The sequence below is a fragment of the Heliangelus exortis genome, chromosome 1, assembly GCF_036169615.1.
Source record: "Heliangelus exortis chromosome 1, bHelExo1.hap1, whole genome shotgun sequence".
Taxonomy (NCBI): Eukaryota; Metazoa; Chordata; class Aves; order Apodiformes; family Trochilidae; genus Heliangelus; species Heliangelus exortis.
The window spans coordinates 120,630,965-120,645,712 of NC_092422.1; the positions used below are offsets into that span (position 1 = coordinate 120,630,965).

Sequence of the window (14,748 nt, forward strand, 5' to 3'; positions counted from 1 at the left end):
TACTCTTTGGTGTGGATCAAAGGTATTCATGAATATCATCTACAGCCTAAAAATATTGGGGCAATGAGATACAGCCCAGGTGTAGAGCTGGCCTATACTTAAGTGGCCCGTCCTGTGTCAGTGGGCCAGGGGAAAGAAAAGTGGATTCAGAGGGAGCACTGGCTTTTTAGAAGTAGTAAGGGAGACAATGGAGAAGCACAGTGACTGAAGGGGTGAGGGGATAGCCAAGTCAAGTTGAATTGTTAGGGGTATCATCTTTTTGCATTTCACGTTGAATTTGTTGAATTGCCGGGACTAGCCTGGGAAATTAGAGTCTGGTAGGGATAGAATTATGGATGAGACTTGGTTGAGTAGGAGAGAAACTGTAAGAGTTACTGTCCTCTGCATTTGTGTTTGTGCATGCTTCTGTCTTCCTTGCTAGGGGAGCGCTCGGAGATGGTGCAGGACCGACTGCCGCTTATCGTGGGCTCAGCGCTCGGTGGCCTCGCCTTCTTGGTAATTGCTGCCATTGCCATCCTTGCCATCATCTTCAAGAGGTGAATTCCTTGACCTGCTCATGTGCACTGCAGACAGTGGAACTTTCTTACCCCTGCTACATAACTCCATCCCAAGGGAAACAGCCTGATCTGCATTTATCCAGATGTCCTTGAGATACCATTTTCTAATTAAGGAAAGATCTTACTCCATTACTGCTGTCTGAGGAGCCTCTCCTTTGGTAAACCACACATGTACTTAGCTGATACTTGGCTAGTTAGCAATATGAAAACAAGAGAAACATTTTAGAGCTGGTCCTCAAAAGGTATTTGAATACATTATTGTAAAGAATGGAATGTAAATTGCATTTTAGGCAAGTGAGAACGAAACAAAGTAATGAAGAAGAATTGGTGGAATAAGTGTTTATATCCACTTACTTATCCACTCCACTTACTCTAACCAGTAGATCATTTGCTGAAGAATAAATCTGTACAACCCCTGTGGTTGCATGGAACAGTAACTCAAAAATACAGGCTAAAGAAAGCAAATACTATTTTCTATTTTGGAAGTAAAAAGGGCAGGTAAGTCAATGTAGAGATAATCTTTTATGGCCAAAAATAAGTCCAGAAATTTTAAAGAGAAAGGGAAGATTAGGATCCTACTTTTGCAGAAGTACAAAGGTTTTTGTTTAGATCAGGATTTTGTTTAGTTCAGGATTTTGTTTAGAAGGCATTACATGCTCCTTGGATTTACTGAGGTTTGAACTTAATCCCTTAGGTTATCAGTAACAAATTTCTGTATCTTTGCTTTACTTTTCCTCTGCACAAGAGAGACATTTTAGCGTTTTCTCCTGACCTAAAAAAGTGTATAAAATACTTCAGAAAATAACATCTAGTTCTAATGATTTCTTCCCTGTTCTCTTCCATTTCTACTTTTTTTTTTTTTTTTCCTCTCTGTTTGTGTATATCCTTTTTAATATTTTTTCTTTGTGGAAAGCAAAGAATTATCAAGTATTACTATACTTGCATCATTGCTTCCTTTTATAGTTTTAACTGTTAGAAATATAAATTCTTGTTGCAACTGGAAAAGTGACATTATTTGCACAACTCTATAAAGCTTATATTTTTCTAAGAAAAAAATGAGGCAAACAGAATAAATTAGTATCAGCAAAACTCTGCTGGGCAAAGTTACTAATGGGTTTCTTTAAATGTATCTGCATAAAGGGGGTAACAAAAATCAATTAATTCATACTTGAAGGATCATGTATGATTAATAGTTGTTCAGAAAAAGTGGAGATATCAAATTTCTATTTTAAATTTATCTTTGATAAGAAAACTAAGTTTGAAGATGTAGGAAATGAGGAACACCACATTAAATGAGCAGAGAAATTGAATGTGACTGAATATATGTAGACCCATTTGCTATAAATTTAGCTTGTCTTAACTTGTTTGTGTAAACTGTTGGTACACATTTTCCAGGCAATATACAATGTGAAACACTATTTTAGCTACTTCTTTTTTATTTTTTGAGTGATGTAAACCCTATATTTAAAAAATATGAATGAAGACCTGACTCTCAGATGCAACAGCAGAGTTAGAGCTTGTAAGTGTAGACCCCCAGTAAAGCAAATCTCTTTCCAAAACAGAACAGATTTTGAAGGTTTATAAAAGATTTTAAACTAGCATGAATTGCACATTTTGGGAAAAAATGCAGATGCTGCTGGGAACAGAGGAAGTGTTTTGAAAATGCAAATTATGTTCAGAGCAAACCAAAATAGAATCAAACTTATAAAACAACTAGATTGTATGGGAAAATATTGCTTAAATCACACACATGTAAGAGAAGAATAAAATCCGAGAAACCCCTGTGCTGAGAAGGACCTATGCTTACTGGAAATTAGATGTATGTATATATATATATGCAAGAAATATTATAATAATAAAAACCATACCAGTTTTGATCTGCACATACAAAAATCACATCATGGTATGGATTTCTATCCATCTGGCTCTGTGTGGCTGGTTTTGGGTACCATACTTATGAAAAGTCAAAGTAAATGCTTTTAAGAGACAGCAGGAGGAAAAACAAGAAATAATTAATCTTTGCTGAAACTTTAGACAAATTAAACATTAGAGCAAATGTCTCTTAGAATGGTCTTGAAGAACTTAAAAGGCATCACAGGAGATGGCTTAGATTAGCATTGAAAAGAATAATTTGTCATAATTAAATGAAATTAAAATGCAAATTTAGCCTGCATAGCAAGAAAACTTTCAAGACAGTGGTGTTAAGCTGTAGTATTTTTTTTTCAGGATAGTGCTGGAAGCCCTATCATTTGTTGTATCTAAAGTGGGGATGCAAACAGTGGTGTCACAACTCTCACATAGAAAACAAGCATGCAGTAATTACCATGGGATGGGCAGGATCATAACACCCATCTTCTAACCCTGAATTCAAGGAATCTCTGAGTCTCACATTGAGAAGCCTACCCCAGCATCCTATGAGTGTCTCTTGTGTGTGTTTTGACTTAGCTTTCCTTTGTGTCCTGCAGTAAAAGGCGAGAGACTCCATACACAGACCGCCTGCAGCAATATATCAGTGCACGAGGTAAGTGCTCTCAAGCAACACATGGCAAGGGTCTGTTTCTTTTCTGGACTTGTTAATACCCATGTCTCTCAGGATTTCATTCTGCTGATGTTTTGGCTGTCTCCTCCACTGCAGGGCTTGGAGTCAAGTATTACATTGATCCTTCAACCTATGAAGATCCCAGTGAAGCTATTCGAGAATTTGCCAAGGAGATTGATGTGTCTTTTATCAAGATTGAGGAGGTCATTGGATCAGGTAGTGACCAGATTTTGAAATGCCTTCTTGTTTTCCTTGATACCTGGCACACTACTGGCCTGAAATGTACTCAGCCATGGTACATCAAGTCTCTCAGGATAGCTAACCTTCATTTTTACCAAAACTCATCTTAACATACTTATCCTGATATGCTGGCTCCAAACCAAGTTTAAAACACCCTTTGAAGACTCAGAGCTCCTCATTTGAACCCTAAAGGTGTAATCTCCAGCCTGAGCTTTCATCAAGAATTTTACCTTAATCCCAACAGTTCTAGTAACCCAATGTCCAAGCAGCAGAAGCTTTCCACACTAGAATGTTTTAGTGCACCTGACTAAAATTCTTTGCCGTGTTTCCTTACTTGAGGTGTGTTTCTTCCATCTCTGACAGGAGAGTTTGGAGAGGTGTGCTTTGGGCGCCTAAAACACCCAGGGAAGCGTGAATACACAGTAGCTATTAAGACTCTGAAGTCAGGTTACACAGATGAACAGCGTCGGGAGTTCCTGAGTGAGGCCAGCATCATGGGGCAATTTGAGCATCCCAATGTCATCCATCTGGAGGGTGTGGTCACCAAGAGCCGACCAGTCATGATTGTCACAGAGTTCATGGAGAATGGATCACTGGATTCCTTCCTCAGGGTACCACAACCAGAGTCTCCCAGAACTGTTACTTCTTCGTCTTGCTGTGTGCCAGTCTCAGATCTGATAGTTTTTTCTAGCCTTCCTCTTCACTCCTTTTTCTCGGGAGTAAAGTTGTCCTCAGTTGGCTTCTTCAGGTTCAATAGAAATAATAGCAAATTGCCAAAGTGGCTTTGGGCCAACATAATGAAAATATTCCAAAAGCTCACCCATGATATAAATTTTGTTATTTTAGCCTTCTTCAGCTCAAATAATCAATGGCAAACAGTTTTAAATAGTTTCTTTGTACACAGACTTCTCGTTCCTTATGCGCATGTTCCAAAGTTTACCTTTTTAATAATATTTTTCAGGCTTTATTCCAATTAATATTTTCAGGTCTCAACATTGTAATGAAGTTACAAAATTTATATATATTATAACTATATATTACATATAGCTTTGGACTCATGGTTTCCAGTGTGCTTTCTAGTAATGAAACATATATACAGACATCTTTGTAGTTTAGATGCTTCACTTCTTTTTACTGATTCGTATGTTAATTCAACCACAAATGCTTTGGCAGGTACATTTTGAAGAGCTGTCATTTGGTTTAATTGCCCAAACCAGCACAGGAGCACATGAAACCATTGTGTAGAATTGCATAGAACCCGTTGTAAAAATCTTAAAACAGTGAAGTGGTAAGAGCAGATTTATCTACTCCCATTGATTTATACAGTTAACTTAGTAGTTAATGACACTAGGCATTACATGGTAAAGGAAGAGATGGGCACATCATGAGACACGTGTTCAGAAAAAGATTACCAGTGTCTAACTTAGAGATTCATTGCTTTAAGCCCATCCTCCTTTCTTACTTGCTGTCCCCGAACCTTCAGATTTTGGCAGAAGCTAAGATCTGTGTTCTCTGGCTTCATAAGTCCACCTTGTTACCTAATCTTTGATGGTGTTCCATGATCATAAAAGCATATATTTGCCTCCTCACTTGCAGCAGAAGGAAGGACAGTTCAGTGTGTTACAGCTGGTGGGGATGCTACGGGGGATTGCAGCTGGGATGCGCTACCTTTCAGACATGAACTACGTGCATCGTGACCTGGCGGCACGGAACGTCTTGGTCAACAGTAACCTTGTGTGCAAGGTGTCAGACTTTGGTTTGTCCCGCTTTCTGGAGGATGATGCTTCAAATCCCACCTATACTGGAGCTCTGGTGAGTTACCACCGTGGAGTGAGTTACTGCAGGGCTGCCAGATATAATTTTTTTTCTTGTGTTCTTCCTTGATTTGAGGTGCTCTTTTTAGTCTGTCTTGAGACCAGAGACCAGTGGGGTAGAACCTTCTGACCTGTTCCATACTAGTGAAAAAACAAAAGTAACTGAATGCCTGATCCACTCTTCCATGTGAAATGGAGTCTTAGTGCTGTTCTGATGGTGAATAGGACAAACCTTATAACCTGATGTAGGTGATATCTTCCCTTTTCATTAGCTTCTTACAGAAAGTATAAAGGATCGATGGGGAAATTGAAATACTTTACTACCACCCTTTGAGGAAAGAGTTGGGTTTTTTTTCCCTGCAGAAAAATAGCTGGCATAAATATATTTATGGGATTGCAACCAACCATCAAATGAACTTATTGCCTATGAAGTTCTGGCACCTGTTATACATACAACAAAATACGTGGGAGTATATTAGACAGATTGAAATTCCTGTTTGATGTGCAGAGGATGAAGAAGAATTCAGTCACTGAAAAGTGAAACCAGTTTTAGGTGTGTGTTTTGAATAATGAGCACCTGAGTAATATTTTGTCTGTCAGGTCATACCTACAGCCAGAGAAGTCAAGGTGGAAAGAGGAAGGAGTTAATGCTAGCCACTCAGCGTATCTGCCCTTGATGATGGAGACTGATATTGTTCAGTTTGCTTTAGATTTCCAAATGATTGTGACTTTCAGGAGGATTTTACTATCTGCCACCTTTCAAATGCCGCAAAGAAGAGCTATAAACTTTCAAACCTACTACATCATGGGATTTGTGGTAGCCAGGAGGCATGGTTCTGGGTTTTTTTCATCTGTATTTGTCAGTAGAAAAAAGTGGAAACTTTGAACATAGTTTGAATTTGAACCAACAATGTCTACAGGACATCAATTGGACTGGCACCCCATGCTAAGTGCCATGCTGCTGGCCTGTGTTCAGTGATAGCATTTTCACAAATAACCCTTGTCTCAGTAGCATTCCTGTTGCTCTCTGACTGCTTTCTAGGGCTGCAAAATCCCCGTCCGCTGGACTGCCCCTGAAGCTATCCAGTACCGCAAGTTCACCTCCTCCAGTGATGTCTGGAGCTATGGCATTGTCATGTGGGAGGTGACGTCCTATGGTGAGAGGCCTTACTGGGACATGTCCAATCAGGATGTAAGTTTTAGAGGTGGTGAGAATGTACATCTGCCTCTATGTCCTGTATCAATTCAAGTCGTAGAAAGTCATATTCCCTCAAGTGACTGAAGCTTGCCTCCGTTTGATTTTCCCAACTGTAACAAATCTTTGTTCTTCCCTTCCTACAGGTAATTAATGCCATTGACCAGGACTACCGCTTGCCACCACCCCCAGACTGCCCAACTGTTTTGCACCTGCTGATGCTTGACTGCTGGCAGAAGGAGCGGGTCCAGAGACCCAAATTTGAGCAAATTGTCAGTGCTCTAGATAAAATGATCCGCAAACCATCTGCCCTCAAAGCCACTGGTACTGGGAGCAGCAGGTAAGATTTAGTGCACAGTATTAGGGTTTGTTCCCAGTCTCAGAGGGTTGGAAAAAATACTGTACAGCCTGAGTTGCTACTTTCTTTTCCTCATGATGCCTACAGAGAGACAAATAGAAAGGGAAAAAAACTGAAGGGGTTGGAAGAACTATGTATCTTGATTCACTTACTGGGTCATGATTTTCGAGTGCTTGATGTGAAGGGAGATAAATCTCTTGATGAGGTGCACTGAGGAGAAACAAGTGAGGGGTCTTAAGGACTGAAGGGAGGGCCACATCTGGGTGCAGCTACACAGGATAATCTGTGAGCACACAGCACTGCATAATCACAAGAGGTGATGAAGGAAGAGATTAGCTTATGGAGGGAACAAAATTGGTAGCTGAGACTATTTAGAACTGCAACTTGCATCCCATATTTTCCCAGCTGCTTTTTGCAGCCTGATGAACCAGAGGCAGGAGGTCAGGAAGCAAGTCTCTGTGAGGGGTAAATTGTGCCAAGATTAGAATCCTGCTGGGCTGATGATGGAATTACATTCTGCTAGCCTAGGGGGGTTTTCCCTGTGGTTAGAAACCTTTTCTCAGTGGAATGCACTCCACAGCTGGGGAGGGGAAAAGTGCCTGGTCATGCCCAGTTTACTAACAACAGCACATAAAGAGCTTTGGGACAGGTTCAGATGATGGAGAAAAGAGCAAATACTGTGTATAAACAATCTTTTCTTTGGCCTTTTACTGCTGTGCTTTTTATCTGATGGGTGCAGGAGCTGAAAAAACACACTTACAGTCTCATAGGTTACTTTCTGATCCAAGTAGTGCATCTAGGAGAGGGAGAAATAGTCACAAAGGTAAAAAAGTGTAAGGTCTTATCTCTGCCTCAGAACCCTCCTCACTGCAACTCTGCCCAGCTAGTAGTAGGTCTAAACCCAGAAAGTGGAAAGATCTGAGGCAACAAGAAAAGTTTGTGCCTTAGAGAATATAAAATGGGAAGGGAGGATCATTTTCTTGGTTTGGGTTGATTGTTTTCATGCAGAAGAGGGAACACAGGTAATCTAGAAACAGGGAATGAAGGTGGGACTGTAGGAATCAGGACATGAAGAAAGAATTCATTGTTCTCTATTCTGTGCTCTTTAAAAGTTGCTTTCTCTCCCTCATAACTCTTAAACTACTAGTGTGGCCAATGATGTTGGTAACTTGGGTTTTTAGAACCTGCCTCTTTTGCAGACCATCTCAGCCTCTCCTGAGCAACTGTCCTCCAGATTTCCCTTCACTCAGCAATGCCCACGAGTGGCTGGATGCTATCAAGATGGGTCGCTACAAAGAGAATTTTGACCAGGCTGGTCTGATGACATTTGATGTCATATCACGCATGACTCTGGAGTAAGTAGAGGTACAGAGAGCAGGAGGTACCAGACATGGAGTTTTCCATGGAGAAATTTAAAACAGACTGAGAAATACTTAGTATTAGTAAGGGCTATATGGAGAATACACACAAATATATGAAAAAGGAGAAGGAAGCCAGAGCAAAGTAACTAATGTTTCTTACATCTTACTAGGGCTTGTGGACACCCTCCCTACCACTGTACATTTGCAATCTGTTTCTGTAAGCACTAATACTGATCCCATGTATACAACAAAACACATTGTCAGTGTTGTAGAGAGACTGTTGCAGAGAGACTGTTAGATCAGGATGTTCATGCCAGCTGCACAAGGTAATAAACACTGCTAAGGAAATGTATAGAACCAGCCATACCATTATAACATTGATATGTTATATAGAAGACAGGAGCCAGGAAAAGGAATATTCTTAGAACCATAGAATGGTTTGGGTTGGAAGGGAACTTTAAAGATCAGCTGGTCCAAATCCCCTGCCACGAGCAGGAACATCTTTCAGTAGATTAGGTTGGATGGGGCTTGAAGCAACCTGGAACAGAGTATCCACTCTAAATCTAAACCTGCTCTTTTTCAATTTAAAACCATTGCCCCTAGTCCTGTCACTACATGCTCTGGTAAAACATCTCTTCATCTTTCTTGTAAGCCCCCTTTGTATATTGAAAGGCTGCAAGAAGGTCCCTCCAGAACTTTCTCTTCCCCAGGCTGGACTATCCTAACTCTCTCAGCCTTTCTTCATAGGAGGTTTGTTCCAATCCTCTGATAATTTTCATGGGCCACTTCCACTGTTCTTTTTGTACCACAAATTACCACGTTCTGCCAACAGCCCCTTTTCCCACACACATTTGCCAAGCAAAAGCAGAAGCTTTGTCAACTCTGTCTCAGACAAAGATACACATACACATATATCCATATGCACTGATTTGTCTCTGCAGGGAAATGGACTGGGAATGTTCAGAACAAGAAGTCTATTTTAACACTTTCCACATCCTCTGTTCTCTTCCAGAGATATCCAGCGTATTGGCATCACCCTCGTTGGTCACCAGAAAAAGATTCTAAACAGCATCCAGCTCATGCGAGTCCATTTGAATCAGCTTGAACCAGTTGAAGTGTGATGTTTACACCATCTTTATTCCACAAGTCTCAAACTCTGAAAATGTTTGTGGGGGACTTCAGCGGGATTTACACTGTAAGAAAAAGAGGTGCTACATAGAGACTTAACGCACCCAGAGAATGCACACTACATGTCCTGTTCCATGAACAAAAAGAAAGCCTTGCCATGATTTGAAAGCAGAGCTAGATAATTGGTGGCATTTAAATGTGGATGACATCATACACTGGGAAAGGTTTGAGGGAGGGAAAGTTACAATAACACGGGGAGGAGATGGAATAATAGCTTGGACAGATCACAATCACCTGTTGCCTCTTCTCTGATAACAGAAGGTATCAGACAACTTTGTGAAGCCATCAGCAGGCTTTATCTGTGTCTGGGAGCCCAGCAAAGCTACAAAGACATAATAAAGGCAACAAAAAAAATTAACATTTTTTCCCAGAATAATCATAGTGTAAGAGCTTATTACTCAGATGCATACAATCCTCAGGATATCACTGGGTATGTCAGCTTGGTCCAGAACTCAAGCTACAGTTAGGCCAAAATACATGGTAAGCAGTAATACGTGTCACTTGGTTAAGAGTTTGAGAGTAAAGGACTCAAAATTCTGTGCAGCTCTTGGGTCTGCTCTGTGATGCAGAAGGGAAATTTACTAATCCTTTGTGCTGATGCACGAATAGCAAGTCCTTGCTGCTATGCAACTCTATTTATGGGACTGCAACAGAATGGAATAATAAGGATTCCTAGAATCCATCCTGCTGGATCTGCAAGTGGATAGGGAAACAAATAGGTTCTGGTACTCACAAGCCTATTCTTGAAAGGAAGGGCATAAATTGTGATAATCTGAAATCCTGAGCACCCAGAATTTGAGTTTGGTTCTCTTGTAACCACCCTTACAGACACCGAAGAGTGTGACCAAAAAAAATGGAAGCCTTTTGCTATTGAAAAATACTTGCTCTTTTCTCAACTAACCAGCTACATCACCAGGCCCAGCTGGTTGAATATTGTTTCTGAAGAAAATGCAGACCTGCAGTAGTTAACTCCATATAGACAATTAGAATAATGGAGATGAAACTCTTCCATAAGTTCTTATCAAGAGGGATCAGGCATCAGTCCCACAAGTCACTTCAGACCTTAAAAAAGGAATAACAATGTCACAGAATCACAGAATGTCCTTGGGATCTTGTTTTCTGTTAGAGGTGCATGGAAATTATTGGAATGACAAATGTTACTTCTCCCTTCAGACAGATTTGTACTTGTTTAAGGAAAGATCTGCTTTCATGAGGATCAGAGCTTCAGGACTTCCTCTGTATTTATCCATAGGCAGGAATATGAAAATAGGAAGCTGAGCTTGAGAGGAAAACTCATGAACCAAACACCTGTCCACCTGATGAACACATAAGGAAATGGAAATGTCCACCTCACTTGCACATAGAAAGGGAAATGGAAAAGGGCTTTTTAAGCAAGACAGCAATGAAGACTACATTGAAACATCCCTTATTTGTGTCTAGAGAGGAAATGGCCTTAGCTCTTCTGATCTATGCCCATTTCTTGGCGTGCTGTGAAATAGGCAGGGACTTAGTGTCTTTTTTCACCTGACAAGATTATGGATACCACTCCTGTACTGATTCCTTTAGTCAACCCAGCAATTGAAAACTGACAAGCCAACATTTCATAGTTATTGTAGAGACCCATAATATGACATGGGGTGCTCCAGAATAGCTACACTGCAATACCTAATACAGTTCAAACTCTTTATTACACTATTAAAGCAACGTCACACTTAATTCTTTTTAGTTGGAGAGGGAGAAAAACAGTACATTCATTCAAGTTGTAAAAAACTCCATACAAAAACAGCACAATGAAACAAGTATGAAACATTCACAGCAATACAAAGAGTATGAGGAGGAAAAAACAAAACGAAACCAAAAAAAAACCCCAAACCCACACATCAGACTAGAGTCTGATTAGCTTTTAAAGCAAATTTGAGAACGTAGCTTTTTAAGAGGTTTCTGCAGATTTGTAATACTCAAAAATCCAGCTACATGTGTGCTGTCAGCTCCATTTACAACATCTGAGACTGAACAAATGTTGTCCTTTTCAGAAAGCATATTGAGCACAAGATGTTGAGGAGAGCCTGTGGTCTCTAGCACCTTCTGTATGTATTCCCCAGAGGAGAACAGTGCACGTATGCATATTTATACACGAATGTATTCTAAAAGTTCTGTGGGCCGTTTTGGGAAACATGGCAGGCTATGTTTTCCATTCCTTGTGTGGTCAAGATTAGTGGAGAAGTTACCAATCTTGTTCAAATCCTATGGCCTCTTTTCAGTCTAGTAGAAACTTTTGTGGAGAAAATACATTCTCTGTCTTGATGCAATGAGAGACAAGATGGTAGCTTTGTCTGAATCTTGTACTGGTGACAATGAGGTTTGATAGCTCCTTATGGGGAGCTGCAGTGAAATTAACTGTTTGGTGGTAGGTCAGGCAGCAGGACAATTATTTTTGCTAATTAAGTCTATGACAAAGTTGTTTTCACAGTTAGGGGAAAGAGCTTTACTTGCTATACCAAGCCAGGCAAGTAATGATAGGGCATCAAAGATCTTTTCTAGAACTACACAAGGGCAGACTCAAGATCATAGACCACAGAGTGCAGAACAATAACTGTTTTCCATAAGAAGTCTCTCCATTCTCTTTATTCCCAGGGATTCCCCTATTTTCAAAGTACTTATCTTCTTGATAATTTGGAATGTGAAGATGCTGGTTTCACAGTGCATCTTGTGTTATTTACACAACTCTACAAGTATGGAGGAAAGGAAGTAATGGAAAAGGCATTAAAAATATTCTCATCTCACTTTCATGTTACATGAAAGCAGAAATCCTACATTCTGTTTCAGAGATGTCATCTGAGATTCCCTGCATTGTATGAGCACTCTAAACAGTCAGGGATATGATCAAGAGTGAGAAGAGTGGAGCTCACCTAGGCACCCGGTATCTGTCTTGCACCAGAAGTATGAGAATGTAAAAAAACTTGCAGACCCATATTCTTTGCTAGAGAAGCAAAGTTATTGCTTACAATTGTTAACAAGTTATTGCCTACATTTACTGAATTTGATTTCTTTAGTATGTAGTGCATAAGAAGACTGAGTAAGTTAAATGCACAAATAGCAATATGTAGACCTTCATTAGGGTGTTAGGGATTTGTATGATAACTCAGAAGAGCCTTACCTACAGTTGGAAAGAATATATTACAAAGCTCTTCTGCTTGAACACCAGCTTTTCACTGTGTAGACAGAGGAAAAAACTTCACTTTAAGGCAAGCTGTTTCATAATTATTTTTCATGAGATTCCTTGCACCTTCTTTTTTTGGTGTCTGTTGCTGGACAGTCTCCCAGACAGACAACTGGGTGTGCATCAGTGTGTCAATTCATTTATCATGTTGCCAAGCACATCAGGCAAGCAAGTTCCCACCTAAGCTGCTTCAGCAGCCAAGTGGAATTCACAGCCAGGAGATCCGTGACTGTGCACATTCTACCTCAATGAGCTATAGCAGGTTTATGTCAAAAGAAGGCTCTGTTCATCCAGAGTATTCAAAGACAAGCAGGTAAGGTAAGATTTTTGTCTCCATGCCTGAAATGAGGAAAAGCATAATGACAGTACTGTTTGGTACCCAAGTATCCTCAGTGCACGTGCTTGCAGTCCCTATTTTTTTGTTTGTTTGTTTGTTTGTCTGAGTTTTTTTAATTCAAAGATGTAATCTTACACATCTTTCGACAACCCTATATTAGGGTTAGTTGAGGGAACACAAACTGCTTAATGCTACTGAAGAAGAACTGAAAGAATCTATTTTGTACAAATATAGTCAACTTCTGGGACTATCCAGAAAGAAAGAAGCTGCCGTTGCTTCTTTAGTCTCACATGTTATTAAACTGAATGACACCTTTGGATGTGGTGGGAAATGATAAGCAACATAAAGGAACTTCTCTTTAATAAGAAAATGTAGAGCTGTGCCTTCCATTGTATCTTCTTTGGTCAGGGATTCCAACCAACAAATTACTTGGGAGCTAGGTCATTCCATTTTGTCACTTGGGGCCTGTTCAAAGAGAAGTTGCTCCTCCTCCTGTTCTGCTACCTGAAACACAGAAGAGAAAGCTTAACTGCCCTCGAAAAGCCTTGTATCTTACATATTTTATGTCCCTTTTCTGTGTGAAGAGAAAACTCTTCCTGAAATAGTTCCACTTGAAACATGCAGATTCATGAAAACATACCAAGATTTCTTCCAAGTTTCTTCCATGACTGTTGTTTCTTGAACAAACAGAATAATGTGTTCTTTTAGTCAGCTGTTGTAAGAGCAACTCACAAGTATGAGTACAGTACTTTGGCATCTTGGCATCTATGCCTTAACTAGTTAATAGAGTTTGGTCTGTTATTTATGTCTTTTATACAAGACCAGGTGTGCTTAGCTAACAGGAATAATGTTGTGTGCTTCTGAAAACTAAATTCAGGCCATGCTAAGTAAGGTTGGATTTTGCCTAGTTTACCAGTGGCACTAGAAGTTGTACATGCTGATGGCTAAAACTATAATTTTAGTTACGTGGATGCAACTCTCTCTCATCTCATTTTGGTAACTTTTATACAAAGTTACTACTGTTCATGCATTTGGACAGCTGTAATGGGTCATTTATAAAATTCTGTTGCTGAAAACAGACTTTAGTCCTCTGAACCGTATTGACTCTCCAAGAGAACAGGAGATTAAAAATAAGAAAATGAGATCTATTCAGAGAAGTCAGGTAGTTTGACAAACATGAATTACAAGGCACTATCTGAAATAACATATTTAAAACCAGATCTTTTAGTGTTGCTTTGTTAAAAAGGACAGTAATTATAGTGTACCCTAATGTCTCTATTATAAGTTGCAAAACTGTTGCTATTTTAACCTGTCATCTCTTCAGACTCACAACAAGAACAAACTAACAACAACAGTAACAACAGTGATCTTGATAAACAAATGTGGTTTTCCCCAATGAAGAGAACTGCAGAAAAAATGATAGTCCAACAGCTGCAATTTGTACTGAGAAGCATTGCAAATTTTTGGCAGATTAAATATAATTGCAAAATGAAAGTTCAGTCTACCTAACCTACCAATTAGGAAACTAAATGACAGCTTAGAGCCATATGTAGGATCATATGAAGAGCTGCTTGACTGCATGCTCATAGAGCTTCAGGTGGTCATCCAAGACATAGGGAAGGCTGAGGTACTCAATGACTCCTTTCCCTTTGTCTCCATCGGCAAGGACTCTGGTCACACGCTTCATGTTAGGAGTCCAAAAGGCAGAGGGACTGGGAAAAGGAAGATCCTCCTCCAAGTGTAGATGAAAAGCAGGGTCAAGACCATCTAAAAGACCTGAAGGTGAACAAGCCCATGAGACCTGAAGGGATTCACCTGTGGATCCTGAAGCAAGTGGAGAATGAAGTTGCAAAGCCACTGTCCATCATATTTAAAAGTCATGGCGGTATGGTTAGGTATCTGCTGACTGGAAAAGGAGAAACATAACCCCCATTTTCAA

The 14,748-nt window shown here is 39.9% G+C and overlaps 1 protein-coding gene across 3 annotated transcripts in view; it reads left to right on the plus strand.

Annotated features, from left to right (window-relative positions):
• The window catches only part of LOC139804939 (ephrin type-B receptor 5), a 67,058-nt gene extending 57,440 nt beyond the window's left edge, over positions 1 to 9,618 (plus strand). For 2 of the 3 annotated variants that reach the window (XM_071762781.1, XM_071762771.1), the window contains 9 exons: positions 422 to 536; positions 3,023 to 3,078; positions 3,193 to 3,312; positions 3,700 to 3,947; positions 4,933 to 5,148; positions 6,193 to 6,342; positions 6,492 to 6,685; positions 7,903 to 8,058; positions 9,077 to 9,595. In XM_071762781.1, coding sequence (XP_071618882.1) covers positions 422 to 536; positions 3,023 to 3,078; positions 3,193 to 3,312; positions 3,700 to 3,947; positions 4,933 to 5,148; positions 6,193 to 6,342; positions 6,492 to 6,685; positions 7,903 to 8,058; positions 9,077 to 9,185 — 1,364 coding nt within the window. In that variant the 3' untranslated portion in view covers positions 9,186 to 9,595. Of the gene's footprint in view, positions 1 to 421; positions 537 to 3,022; positions 3,079 to 3,192; positions 3,313 to 3,699; positions 3,948 to 4,932; positions 5,149 to 6,192; positions 6,343 to 6,491; positions 6,686 to 7,902; positions 8,059 to 9,076 lie in introns of all 3 variants that reach the window. The other variant, XM_071762761.1, reaches the window with a different exon arrangement.
• Positions 9,619 to 14,748: the final 5,130 nt, after the last annotated feature.